General features: G+C 34.4%; 1 protein-coding gene across 1 annotated transcript; it reads left to right on the forward strand.

The window, feature by feature from the left end:
• Window positions 1-744: 744 nt before the first annotated feature.
• PDC (phosducin) lies at window positions 745-6,432 on the forward strand. Its single transcript, XM_061185612.1, has 3 exons — window positions 745-805; window positions 2,909-3,060; window positions 5,908-6,432. Exons 1-3 carry the CDS (start codon window positions 745-747, stop codon window positions 6,430-6,432), a joined length of 738 nt encoding a protein of 245 aa, XP_061041595.1.
• The last annotated feature ends 8,621 nt before the right edge of the window (window positions 6,433-15,053 follow it).

A 15,053-nucleotide genomic window follows, 5' to 3' on the forward strand; every position in this document is an offset into this window, starting at 1 on the left:
AGTTATAGTGTTAGGCTTCGAATCACACTGTTCCTTAGATCATAGTTCTTTAATGCCAGTTCAGAAGCTGGATTTGTCAAATCACACTGAGAAAAAATGATACAGTATCTTAACTTCCATTAATAGTGTAATGCTTTAAGACAGCTCTAAAATCAAATGTAGATTCAAATCCTTGCTCCACCACTTACTATGTAATCTTAGGCAAGTAAAACTTAAACTCCCTGTCCTTCACCTTCCTCACTTGGCATTAACAATTGTCCCTGCTACACATGGTTGTGTGAGAATTAAGTGACTTTTGACACAATAAAATGATTGGTACAATGCCTGGCACATACAAGTGTTCATAGTAAGTATATAATTATTATTAATTAAAACATTATTTTTATATAAAATGATTAGAATGTAATTTTATGAAATTTAGTAACAAACAGTAATAATAAAGAAAATCAGTAATAAATAATGTTTACTAAGTACAAAGACCCAAGCTGAAGGCTTTTTAAGTAAAAAAAGACAAACTATAAATTATGTAAAATTCTTAGGTCCAAATATCTTTAAGGACACAAATATTAAATTAATGTGCTTTTACAAGGTAGATAGAAAACTAAACACTGCATCACTTAGTGATGACCCTTAACTTACATGGAACCTGGCAGCAGAATATATACATATATTTCTCCTAGAATTCATCTGTCGTCATTACTTCTTTGTTTATCCTATAGATTATATCAAATCTGAATCTCTAAAATGGAAGGGGCCAAAAGGCAAAGTTTGGAGGAAGACTCTGAAGGACAGGCCACACACACAGGTAAGCAAAGTTAAAAGAAAAAAATAATTATAAAATTAAGATTAGATCTGGAGATCTCTAATGTTCTTATTGCCACTATTCAGTATGAAATTTAAGTAGTACCTTTGAATGGGTTGATGGAATCATCTAAAAAATATTTGACTGGATAAATTAATGTGAAATCAAATACTTTTAGAACAGTTTTAATTAGATGTCAATTTGAGTTTGAATGAATTCATATGAGTACTAAACAAAAATGCATGAAAACTAATTTCATAGTGGCAGTGTTTAGAATACCTTCTAAGTATGACACAAAACCAAGAAACCATAAAGGAAGATTGATAAATTCAGCTATAGAAATGAGGAAAGGAAGGAAGAAAGGAAGGAAGGAAGGAAGGAAGAAAGGGAGGGAGGAAGGGAGGAAGGAAGGGGGGGAAGCAAATGTCTGCTGTCTGGTAAATGTCACCAGGAGCAAAATCCAAAAAAAATTTAACAAATTGAGGAAAAACATTTGCAACTAACTGACAAAGGGTGAATTTCCTAATATATACTAAAATTTCTACAAATCAATAAGAATAAAACCAACAACCAAACGGAGAAATGGGCAAAATATAGACTAGACTATTTAGAAAAAAAATTTTATAGGCACTTACAAAGTTAGAACTATACAGTGAAATACATTTTTTTCACATGGCTTGTAAAAGTAAAAAAGTTTAATATCACACTTTGGAAAGAGGCATACTCATACATTACTGCTGGCAGTGTAAATTGGTACAACCTCTTTAAAGGTAGTTTAGCAATATTAAAATTAGAAATATACATGCTTTTTGACCAAGCAATTTTACTACCATTACCTATATGTAGACCTGCACAGAGAGGAAAAAAGATGTATGTGCAGGATTCTTCACTCAGAATCATATGTCAGAGAAAAAATGTGGAGCAACCATTTACATCAATAAGAAACTAAGTAAATTAATATCTATGCAGTAGAATACCATGCCGCCATTTTTTAAAAAGGATGTTTATGTATATATGTGAAAAAAATCTCTAAGATATATTATGAAGTAAAAAAAGAAAAGTGAACAGAAGTGTGAATAATATACTACCATTTGTAAAAAAAGAGGAAAAAAAGGGATTCTCTTTTCTTCACACATAAACGCATGCTATACACATGCATATTTTGTATATGCAGAAGACACATCTGGAAAATGAAGACTACGCAAATAAGTAAAAAAACATCGATTGTCTGAACATAATTAATATAAATAAATTTATATTAAAATTGTATATTATTATTATATAAATAAAAATTATTAGAAATATGTGGGAGAGAGAATACATCTACATACATAATACAATATTAAAGTATGGATATGGCTAAGTTTTAGTGAAGGATATTTAAAACTCCATATTTTCAAGAATTTAGACCTTCTTCCAAACACTGTTATTATTTATCAGGGCAACTGAACATCAGAACTTCAGTTGGATCATCCTTGATTTAATTAATATTCTTAAATCTGAAAATTCCATCTTTTCTATATTTGTAAAAAGATTCTTAGGATCTTAGAAAGAATTGAATGGTTATATAATAAATTTCTTAAAGCCATTTTAGTTTTAATTGAAGTCAGGCTTCCCTCTTACTGGTTGTCTTTTAAGTGCTATTGTCATTATTGTTCTCTGGATCTTGATAACATTTCAATCTGTTTCCCCCCATATCCTAGTTTCCTTTGTTAATAGTGTGCTTCCAATTTTAGTTTATTGCTGAAGTTTCTTTCTTATTTAATGATAGTACTATTTTTCTAAAATTCTAGTTTCCTCTCTATACTCTAATTTTTTAACACCTTTACCCACAGTATTTTCCAAGAGCTCAAAGTGCATAATTTGTATTTTCATTAACACAGATGTTATAGAAAGATTCTTAGTCAAAACCCACTTAACAAGATTAATGTGGGAGAACATTTCTATGAGCAAGGCAGTCAGAAATTTCTAGCCCAAATAAGATAATTTTTCTGATATAGAAGATAGCAAGTCTATTCCCATGGCAATACTTATACAAATATCAATTGTGTAAATAGTCCTTTTGAAAGTAAAAAGGAAAACAATTTGTTTTAAATTTTACTCCAGGACCCAAAGGAGTAATAAATGATTGGAGAAAGTTTAAATTGGAGAGTGAAGATAGTAATTCATTCCCACCCAGCAAGAAGGAGATTCTCAGACAAATGTCTTCTCCTCAGAGTAGAGATGACAAAGACTCAAAAGAAAGATTCAGCAGAAAGGTAAGATAAGAAGAAATCAAAAATAAATAATCTACAGGGTGTTTTTATTCTAGTATTGTTTGTATTAGCAAAAAAAAAAAGGAAATGCAGTAAACGCCTATGCCTATAAAGTCATCCCATACTAAGAAATACATGGCAACTGTTAAAAGAATGAGTTACAAATACATGAGTTGACTTAGAGGTAGTTCCACAACATGAGAAAGCAAGATACAGAGAATTTAAAGTTATATGATCCCATTCTCTAGAGCAATGGAAAACAAACACTGTATATGTGTTTATGCTTCTATGATTATATGAGCATGTATGTAGAAAAGTATGGAAAGACACTCACCAAATTGACAATATTGGTTAACAGGAAGGGTGAGATTGGTTGACAGTTCTCAACCTCCTTTCCAAGGAGGAGGAAAAAGGTAAGCAGAATAAGCCACACTATGAAAAAAATATATCCATGATTTTTTTAAGAGCAGCATTTTAAAAAATTCTCACTTATTTCTTATTATATAATGTGTATGTCATACATACATTAAAAAGCAAAACATGAAAAGATGATCTCTAAAATCTTGATGGAGATTATCTTAGAGTATCAGAGTGGTAAAATTTCAGTATTTATTACTTCCTTCCTTTAGCTTTTAGTTCAGTTTTGAATCTTTATAATTAGCACATATTATTTACATAAAAACAACAGCAATACTAAAGAAATACTAAAAGAAACCATAAGGTGATTTTCATTGTGGGGAAAAATCACTTTAGTGGTTTATTTATCTCCAAACCAGCATATATGAGTTGTATATTGATTGTTGTATATTGATTGTCAACAGACAGTCTGTGCATCAGAAATATTCTTGGTTCTAGGCTTCTGGCCATTGTAAAAAATCTTCAAATCTAAGATCTCATTTTCAGGGACTTCCCTGGTGGTCCAGTGGGTAAGACTGTGCTCCCAATGCAGGGGGCCTGGGTTCAGGGAACTAGATCCCGCATGCATGCTGCAACTAAGAGTCTGCATGCTGCAACTAAGAAGTGCTCATGCTGCATCTAAAACCTGGAGCAGCCAAAAAAAAAAAAATTAATGCAATAAAATGTTTGTGAGGGAAGTGGAAAAAAAAAAAAGATCTCGTTTTCAGATTTTGGTTCCTTCACTGAGTCACTATGTGATGTGGATGAGACAATTAAATTTTCCTATCTGAGGAACTATAACAATACCTCCTCCACTTGTGTTAAAGGGATGTGAAGAGAAAATAAATGAGAACGTATTTTGAAACATGTAAAATGCTATACAAATGTGAGACATTATAATGATTAAAAATATTGTGTTAAGGTTAAGCTTTAGAAATGTATCTGAATGCCTAAATATCTATTTGCCTGAAGATGTGAATGGAACAAGTTCTCATAAGAATGCTCAAACGCATATGTAAATCAGTATTTTGTGGTTCAGCCTGTTAAATTAGCAGAACTATGGTAGCAACTTAAAAATTATATAAAACATTTAACAATGTTTAGGATTAAAACAAATTAAGTTGGAACGATAATTTTAAAGCAGAAAACAATAATAAGAATGAGGACATTAGAAAAACAAATATAGGAGGAAGAAACAAGAGAAGGAAATAATGAGAGCACCAAATACTTCTACTTAATCTCAGTATCTTCTGTAAAAAAACTAACTGATAGGTTTATTGTGAAGATTAAGAAAAATAATCTATGTAAATTGTCTAAGACATAGTAGATTTTCCATAAATTTGGGAGTCGTCCAACTTCCCTGGCTCTGGGCTGCTCCACATCTCTTAGTCACACTATGTCCCATCATCACTCCTTTATATCTTCTGTGTGTGTGTGTGTGTGTGTGTGTGTGTGTGTGTGTGTGTGTGTGAAGGGAAAGGGTGTTTAACATTCTATTGACTAAGTTAATAATGACATAGCTATTAAGAAACGCTCTGCAGGTAATTTTATATTCCAGCTTCAGTGAAAAGTAGCTGTCTTGGAAGATGGAAGTTAGGTCTTTTCTCATTTTAGCCTAAACCAGTGCATATGAATCACCTAGAGGGCTTGTTTAAACATGTCTCACTCAGCCTCACACTTACAGAGTCTGATTCAGTAGATCTGGGGTGGCGTCCCCAAATTTGCACTTCCCAGAACTTCTCAGGTAATGGTGATGCTGCTGGTCTTTTGGCTAATCTGGTGAGCTCCAAATAGTAGTAAAAGCTGTCTTTCTTAAATTCCATCCTACATGTTCCAAAAAAATTAGTAAGTGATAAGAAAAAATCTTTTTCACAACTTTTGTGGAGGAGACAATAATGTCCAAAGGCATTTGTTGGAAACACATTTAAGTGCGTGTACAGGCACTTGTGCATGCATGTGCATGTGTATACACTTTTATGAAAGTCACCCTAGAGTAGACCTTGCTGGATTTTTTTCACCCAAAGTGGCACATTTCATGACCATCTCATAGCTCAACTATATTTAGCAATACTTATGCATGTATTTAATCATGAAATAATTACTGAACCCCTATTATGTGCCAGACACTAAATTCTGCCCCAAAACGGCATAAAAGTTAGAAAAACTAATATTAAACAATGAAACAAATAAACATATACTATAATATCAAGTAATGTTTATTGCTACGAAGAAAAATAAACCAGCATAAAGAACAGAAACCATGGGGCAGGGACACTTTTAGGTAGAATAATCAAAGAAGGTGACATTTGAACAAATGAGGTGAAGGAGAAGGCCATCTCAGGAGGTAGGGGGGACAGCCAACGCAAACTCTTTAAGTTGAGAATGGGTTTGGTATTATAAGGAATATAAATTTCTGACTGAATGATCTCTATCATTTCTTTCATCTACTTCCAGATGAGCGTTCAAGAATATGAGCTAATCCACAGAGAAAAAGAAGATGAAAATTGCCTTCGTAAATACCGTAGGCAGTGTATGCAGGATATGCACCAGAAGCTGAGTTTTGGGCCTAGATATGGGTTTGTCTATGAGCTGGAATCTGGGGAGCAATTCCTGGAAACCATTGAAAAGGAGCAGAAAATAATCACAATCATTGTTCACATTTATGAAGATGGTATTAAGGGTTGTGATGCTCTAAACAGTAGCTTAATACGCCTTGCAGCCGAATACCCTACGGTCAAGTTTTGTAAAATAAAAGCTTCTAATACAGGCGCTGGGGACCGCTTTTCCTCAGATGTACTCCCCACACTGCTCGTCTACAAAGGTGGGGAACTCATAAGCAATTTCATTAGTGTTGCTGAACAGTTTGCCAAAGAATTTTTTACTGGGGATGTGGAATCTTTCCTGAATGAATATGGGTTATTACCTGAAACAGAAATGCATGTCCTGGAGCAGAGCAACATGGAAGAAGATATGGAATAAAGATTCACTATGTCAGTGTCTCATATTTCTCCTTTAAGCATTGAACATTGATTTTGGTAGTATTTATATTCCTTTAGAGAACACCAAGTGTAGCAATGGCTGTTCTAATTTGGGAAAAAAAAAAAACCCAGACTGACACTAAAATTATATGATTAGCATTTCTTAGTATTAGTTACTCAAATTGATATAATGCTTTACTTCAAAACATTGTAGTCTTCAGTAATATTTTAGTAGACAAAGAGGATATGGATAATATTGTGACAGTTTTCAAAAATCCCTTTCAAGTTATATGTTGGCTTTTTTACTCCATGTTTTTTCCTCATTGTTATTACTGGGTTTTTCAAATTATATTTTTAATGTAATTTTTTTGCTTGTGTAATAATAAAGTCTCATAAGAAAATACATTTCCTATTTAAAGTCTATTCTTTCTCAAATATTACATTATCAAGGCCCTAAAACATTATATAACTCAAAATACAAAAAATTATCATTCAGTAAGATATCTTATATTCCAACCAAACTAATATATTAGAAACTTAGAAACATTGTGGCACATTAAAATTGTTTAAAAAGTAATTGTTTAAAAATACAGTTTCAGAGTTTCAGAAGCTAACTTTATCTAGGAAAAAAAGCAGGGTAGAAGCAAGGTCTTTTTATTCTTTAGACAAAATAATATTTAGTGGTAATAATAATTACAACTATTATTTATTGATTGTCTTTTATGGGCCAATATTTTATACATATCATTTCTAATACTTAACCACAATTCTGCAAGTAGATATTACTCCCATTTCATAAATGATGAAACAAATTCAGAGAAGTAGAAGTTCTACTTCCATATCTCTTGAAAACATTTGGAAAACTCTCCTCCTACAAAAAACACATGGAAATGCAAAATAAAATATAATTTGAAAAATGTTTTTAAACGCACGAATGAGCTGAAGCGCAAGATAAAAGAAATTTCTAGGTGTCTGAATCAGAGTGGAAAATGACAGTGAGTGAGAGCCAAAGTGATATAGCTTATCTTTGAAGACATGGTGCTTGATAAGTAACCAAGTGTGGGTTCTCAGAGACAAGTGTGCTTAAAACAGGTTTGCACATTTTCCTCTGGTGAACCAATGTTGAAACCAGACATTTGTCACAAATTCTAGTCTCCATTCTCCTAAACGACTATTTTATGGCTTCTCTTCTTTCCTTAAAACATTTTTACCCCATGCCAAACACTTCACCTTGCCCATATTTCATTGAGAAAACAGAAATTATCAGATGAGCCCTACCTCACCTTTCCATTACCAATCTAAAATATGCACCTGCATGTAAACACTGTTTCCATTAATGTTAAAATGAAAGAAGCTCATGCAGCTCAGCCCGACTGATCAAACTGTGCTATGGATCCTATGCTCACCCACACAGTAATTTTATTCCTGAAATTATTTCACCTCTATCTGCATCATCTATTTCTCACTTTCTCTATGCTGTATTATTCATATTGGCTTACAAATGAGTTTTTAAATTGTCCACTATTTAAAATATGCCCCTTATAATTTAAAATTTCCAGCTATTCTTCACTTCTCTGCTTCCCTTTAAAATCACATCTCTTGGGGGACTTCCTGGTGGTCCAGTGGTAAAGAATCCGCCTCCCAATGCAGGGGACGAGGGTTCGATCCCTGGTTGGGGAACTAAGATCCCACATGCCACGGGGCAACTAAGCCCACGCGCCACAACTACTGAGCTCTCGCGCCTCAACGAGAGAGCCCACGTGCCACAAACTACAGAGCTCATGCACTCTGGAGTCCACGCCACAAGAGAAGGGAAAACCCGCACGCCACAACTAGACAGAAGCCCACGCACCACAACAAAGAGCCCACGCGCTGCAACGAAGATCCTGTGTGTCGCGACTAAGACCCAACACAGCCAAAAATAATAAATAAGTGAATAAAATAAATATTTTTTAAAAATTTTAAAATAAAGTCACGTCTCTTGATAAAAGTGTCTAAAGTCATCATCTTTATTCCTCATTTCTAATTTTTTTCATCCCACTCCAATCAGGTCTTTGTCCCAAGCACTCTAATTACAGTTGTAATCACCTTGTCAAACTTAAGTTTATTCCTTATAAGTCTTATTGTAACAGGGAAGGACAAATCTGACTCCATATTGGATCTATTTCTTTTACTTTAACCTTTGTATTATACTGTTTTTGTTGCAAGTTAATCACTAAAATAATGTTGCTTATAGCCTGAAATACACAGGATAGCCCATTCTCAAGGTGTTGACCTTTAAAGGTATAACACTTTTCCATTCATCTAGAGATATAAAGTTGCAGAATTGAGTATAACATTTGTCTTGTTGGAGGTTTATAGGAACACTGTGACCAGATTTACATGGACAGATGCAAGAACAAAGGATTATGGCACCAAGAAGTTTGCAACAATCTACCACATCTCTTCCCCTTTTAGTATAAAACAAACCTGAATTCTAACTCAGGTGAGATGGTTCTTTGGGACATTAGTCCACCATCTTGGTCTGCTGGCTTTCTGAATAAAGTTGCTATTCCTTGCCCCAACAACTCATCTCTCGATTTATTGGCCTGTTGTACAGTGAAGAGTATGAGTTTAGACTCAGCATTATTCCTTATTTTATTCTATCTCCTATAAGCATGTGTCAGAGCTGACCACCTCCCCTATTTTTAAGTCACTTTTTTGGCTTCTTTGAACACATCCTGCTTCTATCCTACTGACTATTCTTCTAAGTCTCCTTCTCTAACTTCTCTAAACATTCACCCTAGGTAACTCCCTCCTGTCTATAGTCTTAAATACCATTTATATTCAGACTGCTTTCAAACTCACATTTCCAGCTCTACCTCTCTCCTAGACCCCAAAATCCTATGTCTCAACTGGAGGAAGGGAAGAAAAAAGGAAAAGAAGAATGTGAAACAAAAAGAAGGTCTGCAATTATACTAGATATTGGTGATTCAAATATGGGTGAGATAGAATTCCTAACTGTGACCAGCTTACATTGACCAGTCCTTAACATGTAGTTACTGCTTATGAAATAGGTAGTTTCTGCTTATGAATCCAAAATTCCACCTTCTATTCCTCTTTATCAATTGGGAAAGGCATTTTAAATACCCTATGGCCTATTTCTAAATTGATGAATGCTAGGAGGGAGACTGAAGGGTAATTATATATAAAATGAGGCGATTTTAAAAAGAGTTCCACATGTTTTCTCCTATTGAGTAACTGCTAATGAATTTATTAATCCCTTACAGTGTTCTCTGTTAGGGAATTACTGGACTTAAAAACCATAGCAAAGAACAGGATCCTTATATGTGATATTTATCATTTAAAAACTCCTTAGTGGAACTGGTCTTTTAGGGTGATATTAATTCCACGGACTGGAAGTAAATACTTAAAAAGATGATCACAAGGCAGTGGGGAAGGATAGTCAAACATGTATCTCCAAAGAGAACAATATTTTAAGATTAAAGTATAAGTTCTTTTCAATCACCAGTCATTATTAACTGCAGTGTAGTGTAGCTTTGTAGGGCAGAGGGAGAAAAGCATCACTTAATGGTGAAAGAAGTCTCTCATCTATAGAAAAGAATAAAAATGAGTGCTTTGAAAGATTCCTGTTTAATGAAAGCTTTACTCTTGTAAGAAATGACCCACTGTGCATTAATTTAAAATAGAGAGCTAGCAAGCTTAAGCAGGACTAAACCCTGGAATGTATTTAACCCATAATTGCCAAAACAAAAGTAACTAGGTGGCACCTATGTAAAGGGAGTAGTGATGATAGCAACCATTCTCAAAATAAGCACTCAGTGACTAATAGATGCCAGAGTGAAGCTTTGATGGTAACACTCACCAGGAAGAGTCAGAAAAAGGCAGGATCTGACTAGAATATTTGAAGCCCGCTGCTGCAGAAATCCTGGACTACAAACTCCCCTCATGTAAACACTTAATCTGCTGTGATATTTGGCAGGAGGAGAGGAAGAGATAATTTTTGTCTCAGCAAAAGAATGAAGTTTTAGATGTAGAGATTTAAAATGTCATAACATGTCTCATAACAAACCACCCAAATAATAACTGGAATAGACTTGAAAGAAAAGCCAAGAGTGTTAGTTGAAAAGTAATATAAATATAATAGGAAAATCTGTAGGAAACAGCAAAATTATCTTGGAAAGTGAGAAGATTTTTCATTAGTTTACAATATTTATTGATAAGCTGCAATGTGCCATGCAATGTCCTTGACCTTAGGGAGCTCAAGGTAAAGAAAACAGACATTTAAGCAAGCAGATGATAAATGCATCTACATTTGTATCTAAATCTATGTCTATATTAGTAGTGGTAGTTAATATCCTGAGCACCAGTGCCAGACTTCCTAGGTTTGAATCTACTCACTAATTTTGTGATCTTAGGCAAGTTAGTTAACCTCTCTATACCTGTTTCTTCATCTGTAAAATAAGAATAATAATAGCACATTTTGGAAAAAATGAGTAAATCATGTAAACTACTTAGAACAGCACCTGTCACATAATAAACAATACCCAATGTTATTATTACTGTTATAATTACTAACAGTTATATATGAAGTAAAATGGTAATATAGTACATAAATATAAGATCTTAAAGATATGCTTACATAAATAGAGGCTCATTTATGAAGAAGTTTGAATGCGATTATCTATCCCAAACACATCACTCACATTTCTCTATATAAGGAACTTATTTTTAAAATCTATATATTTGAATTGAAAGAGAAAGATCCTTAAAAAAACCTGCCATTTCAAATTGACTGTAGATACCACAATAAATATAAATTAAATTAGTTCAGAAAACAGAAGTGCCAAACAACCATTAACATACAAATAAGAAAGAAATCTACAGAATTTTGAGGAGTTTTATACTGAATTTATTGCAGAATATAATTACGATCATATACCTAGCTGCTCAAATATATCTAGTAAGCTATTATCTTATAATGAAAATTTGATGTGTTTTTCTTTGTTCTTTTTTTCAAATACTCTACAAATATTTGAGTATCTAATACATGCATGGAATTATGTTAGATAATAGAGGGTGGTAATTAAAATGGGTAAGATATAGTCATATCGGGACTTGCAATTAGGAGCACACATTTCTGAAATTTAAAAAGATGGGGATTTATTTTTATTTTGTTTATTACTGTCTAAGGTCTTATATTCTGGAATCCAGCTGATATAGAATTTCAGTGAAGAAATTGTCATCCACTCATGCCTCTCTGATTAGCTAACACACTGTCATATCTATTCAGTTCCTCCCTTACTTTCACTACTCTTTTAAAAATCTTCAATTTCAATATACCATTCTCTGATGATAGGCATCTACCCCTCAAGCTCTCTCAGCCCTTTACTCCCAATGCACATTCTTTAAGAACTCCAATTTCTCAACCTTGTCTTTTTAACACTATCTCCATTTTCATGGTTTCTGTCCTTCCCATGTAGCTTAGACACTTGGCAGATGACATCAACCACCTTCCTGTTAGCACACTCCATATTTCATCCTCTTATTCTTCCAAAGCACTTCTCTTTTAAATCCCCAAATTTCTGGACATTTCAACTAGAGTCCATAGCTTATCCAGCAAACAATTCCCTCTTCCATTTCCCACAGCCACCATTTCATCCTTTATCATTCCCTGTCAGTCTTCCTCTCACAAATCCTTCCCCCTCTGAAAAAAATGACATTGCCTTCAACATCACAGAAGAAACTGAGCCTCCTCAGCAAGAAGTTCCCTAATTATTTACCCCACATATATTAATCCTCTATTCACCATTTCATTGTTCTCAAAGATGTCTCTCTGTACAAGGCTAATCCTGCCATCTGTGATTTTAATCAGATTATATCACATTCAAATTTCACAACTTTTTTGCTTATATTATACAATTTTTCTTCTCCTTCTATATTAACTTCTTATTCACAACCTAAAATTAAGTCTACATCTCTCATTAAAATTTTTTTCTCTAGTTCTTCAGAATTCTCACTAGCTATGATGCTCTCTAGCATTCTCCTTCCCTTCACTGCCACACTCTTGAAAAAAAAATTCATGTCCTTAATCTTTTTCTTTCTTTCTTTCCATTTACTTCACCTCTCTTCCTCAACCACTCCACTAAAAGTGATTCTAACAAAGATCAACAATGACCTCTGTGTCAGGCAGGTTTCTGGCAAGAAACAGCACAAACAGAAAAGGTATGATTGAAGGGAGTATAATGAAGAGACTGTGTATACAAGAATGTGGGCAGGAAACTAACAGGGGATGGTAAAGCACCACAGGGCTAGCAACAGGTGAAAGTGACTACTACCCCCAGGCCTTGAGGAAACCAGAGAGACATAGTTATAGGAAAGTGCTGCCCAACAGGAGCTTTAGTTGTTGGGAGAGAACACTGCCCCTGCCAATCTATGACCTAGGAGGGAGAGAGATATCAAAATAAATAACAGGAGTTATCTCTCTTTCTGTTCTCTTATCTCTCCTCAGTGCCTCCCATTGTCCAAACCCAACCAGAAGCCAGAGGGCAAAAGAACATTGTTGATGTGTATTAGGTCAACTTTCCCTGGGCACAAAGCAGGTTGGAGAAGGATAGAAAGTCGTTCTTAAGGGGCAAATGGGGGGTATAAAACACAGCCACCTAGCACCAAACACACTAGACTCTATAATCCTCATCTTGATTTTTGGCTTCATTGAATGCTGGTGACCACTCTCAAATTCAAATCCTTTCCTCTCAGGTTAACACCCCTCTTACAACAATGGACAAATCATCCAGCCAGAAAATCAATTAGAGAACACTGGCCTTAAATGACACATTAGACTAATGGACTTAATAGATATATATAGAACATGCCATTCAAAGCAGCAGAATACACATTCTCTTCAAGTACACATGGGATATTCTCCAGGATATATCACATGCTAGGCCACAAAACAAGTCATGGTAAATTTAAAAAACGTGAAATCATATCAAGTATCTTTTCTGACCATATATCTATGAGACTAGAAATCAACTACAAGAAAAAAACTTCAAAAACCACAAACACACGGAGGCTAAATAATATGCTACTAAACAATCAATAGATTGTTGAAGAAATCAAAGAAGAATTTTTAAAATACCTGGAGACAAATGAAAACGTAAATACAACAATCAAAAATCTATGGGACAAAGCAAAAGCAGTTCTAAGAGGGAAGTTTATGGTGACACCTGCTTACCTCAGGAAACAAGAAAAATCTCAAATAAACAACCTAACCTTACATCTAAAGGAACTAGCAAAAGAAAAACAAACAAAACCCTAAGTTGGTAGAAGGCAAGAAATAATAAAGAATCAGAACAGGAATAAATAAAATAGAGACTAAAAGAACAATAGAAAAGATCAGTGAAACTAAGACCTGGCTCTTATAATAAACAAAATTGATAAACCCCTAGCCAGACTCATCAAGGAAAAAACAGAGAGGACCAAAATCAGTAAAATCAGAAATGAAAAAGGAGAAGTTAGAATGGAAACCACAGAAATACAAAGGATCATAGGAGACTACTATGAGCAACTATATGCCAATAAAATGGACATCCTAGAAGAAATGGAAAAATTCCTAGAAATGTACAATCTCCCAAGACTGAACCAGGAAGAAATAGAAGATATGAACAGAACAATTACCAGTAATGAAATTGAATCAGTAACTTAAAAACTCCCAACAAACAAAAGTCTAGGACCATATGGCTTCACAGATGAATTCTACCAAACTGTTCTAAAAAATTGCAGGGGAAGGAACACTTCTGAACTCACCCTATGAAGCTATCACCCTAATACCAAAACCAAACAAAGATATCACAAAGAAAATTACAGGCCAATATCACTGATGAACATAGATGCAAAACTCCTCAACAAAATATTACAAACTGAATCCAATAAGACATTAAAAGGATCATAAAACTTGACGAAGTGGGATTTACTCCAATGATGAAAGGATGCTTCAGGGCTTCCCTGGCAGCACAGTGGTTAAGAATCTGCCTGTCAATGCAGGGGACACAGGTTCGAGCCCTGGTCTGGGAAGATCCCACATGCCGTGGAGCAACTAAGCCCGTGTGCCACAACTACTGAGCCTGCACTCTAGAGCCTGTGAGCCACAACTACTGAGCCCATGTGCCACAACTACTGAAGCCTGCGCACCTAGAGCCTGTGCTCTGCAATGAGAAGCTACTGCAATGAGAAGTCTGCACATCTCAACAAAGAGTAGCCCCCACCCGCCAAAACTAGAGAAAGCCTGCGTGCAACAATGAAGACCCAACACAGCCAAAAATAAATAACTAAAATAAATAAATTTTTAAAAAAATCTTTTTTAAAAAGAAAGGATGCTTCAATATCCACAAATTAATCAATGTGATACACCACAATAACAAATTGAAGAATAAAAACCATATAATCATTTGAATAAATGCAGAAAAAGCTTTTGGTAAAATTCAAGATCCATTTCCAGAAAGTGGGCATAGAGGGAACATACCTCAACATAATAAAAGCCATATATGATAAGCCCACAACTAACCTCATACTTAATGGTGAAAAGCTGACAGCATTTCCTCTAAGATCAGGAACAAGACA

The sequence above is a fragment of the Eubalaena glacialis genome, chromosome 3 (assembly GCF_028564815.1).
Source record: "Eubalaena glacialis isolate mEubGla1 chromosome 3, mEubGla1.1.hap2.+ XY, whole genome shotgun sequence".
In the NCBI taxonomy this organism is placed as follows: domain Eukaryota; kingdom Metazoa; phylum Chordata; class Mammalia; order Artiodactyla; family Balaenidae; genus Eubalaena; species Eubalaena glacialis.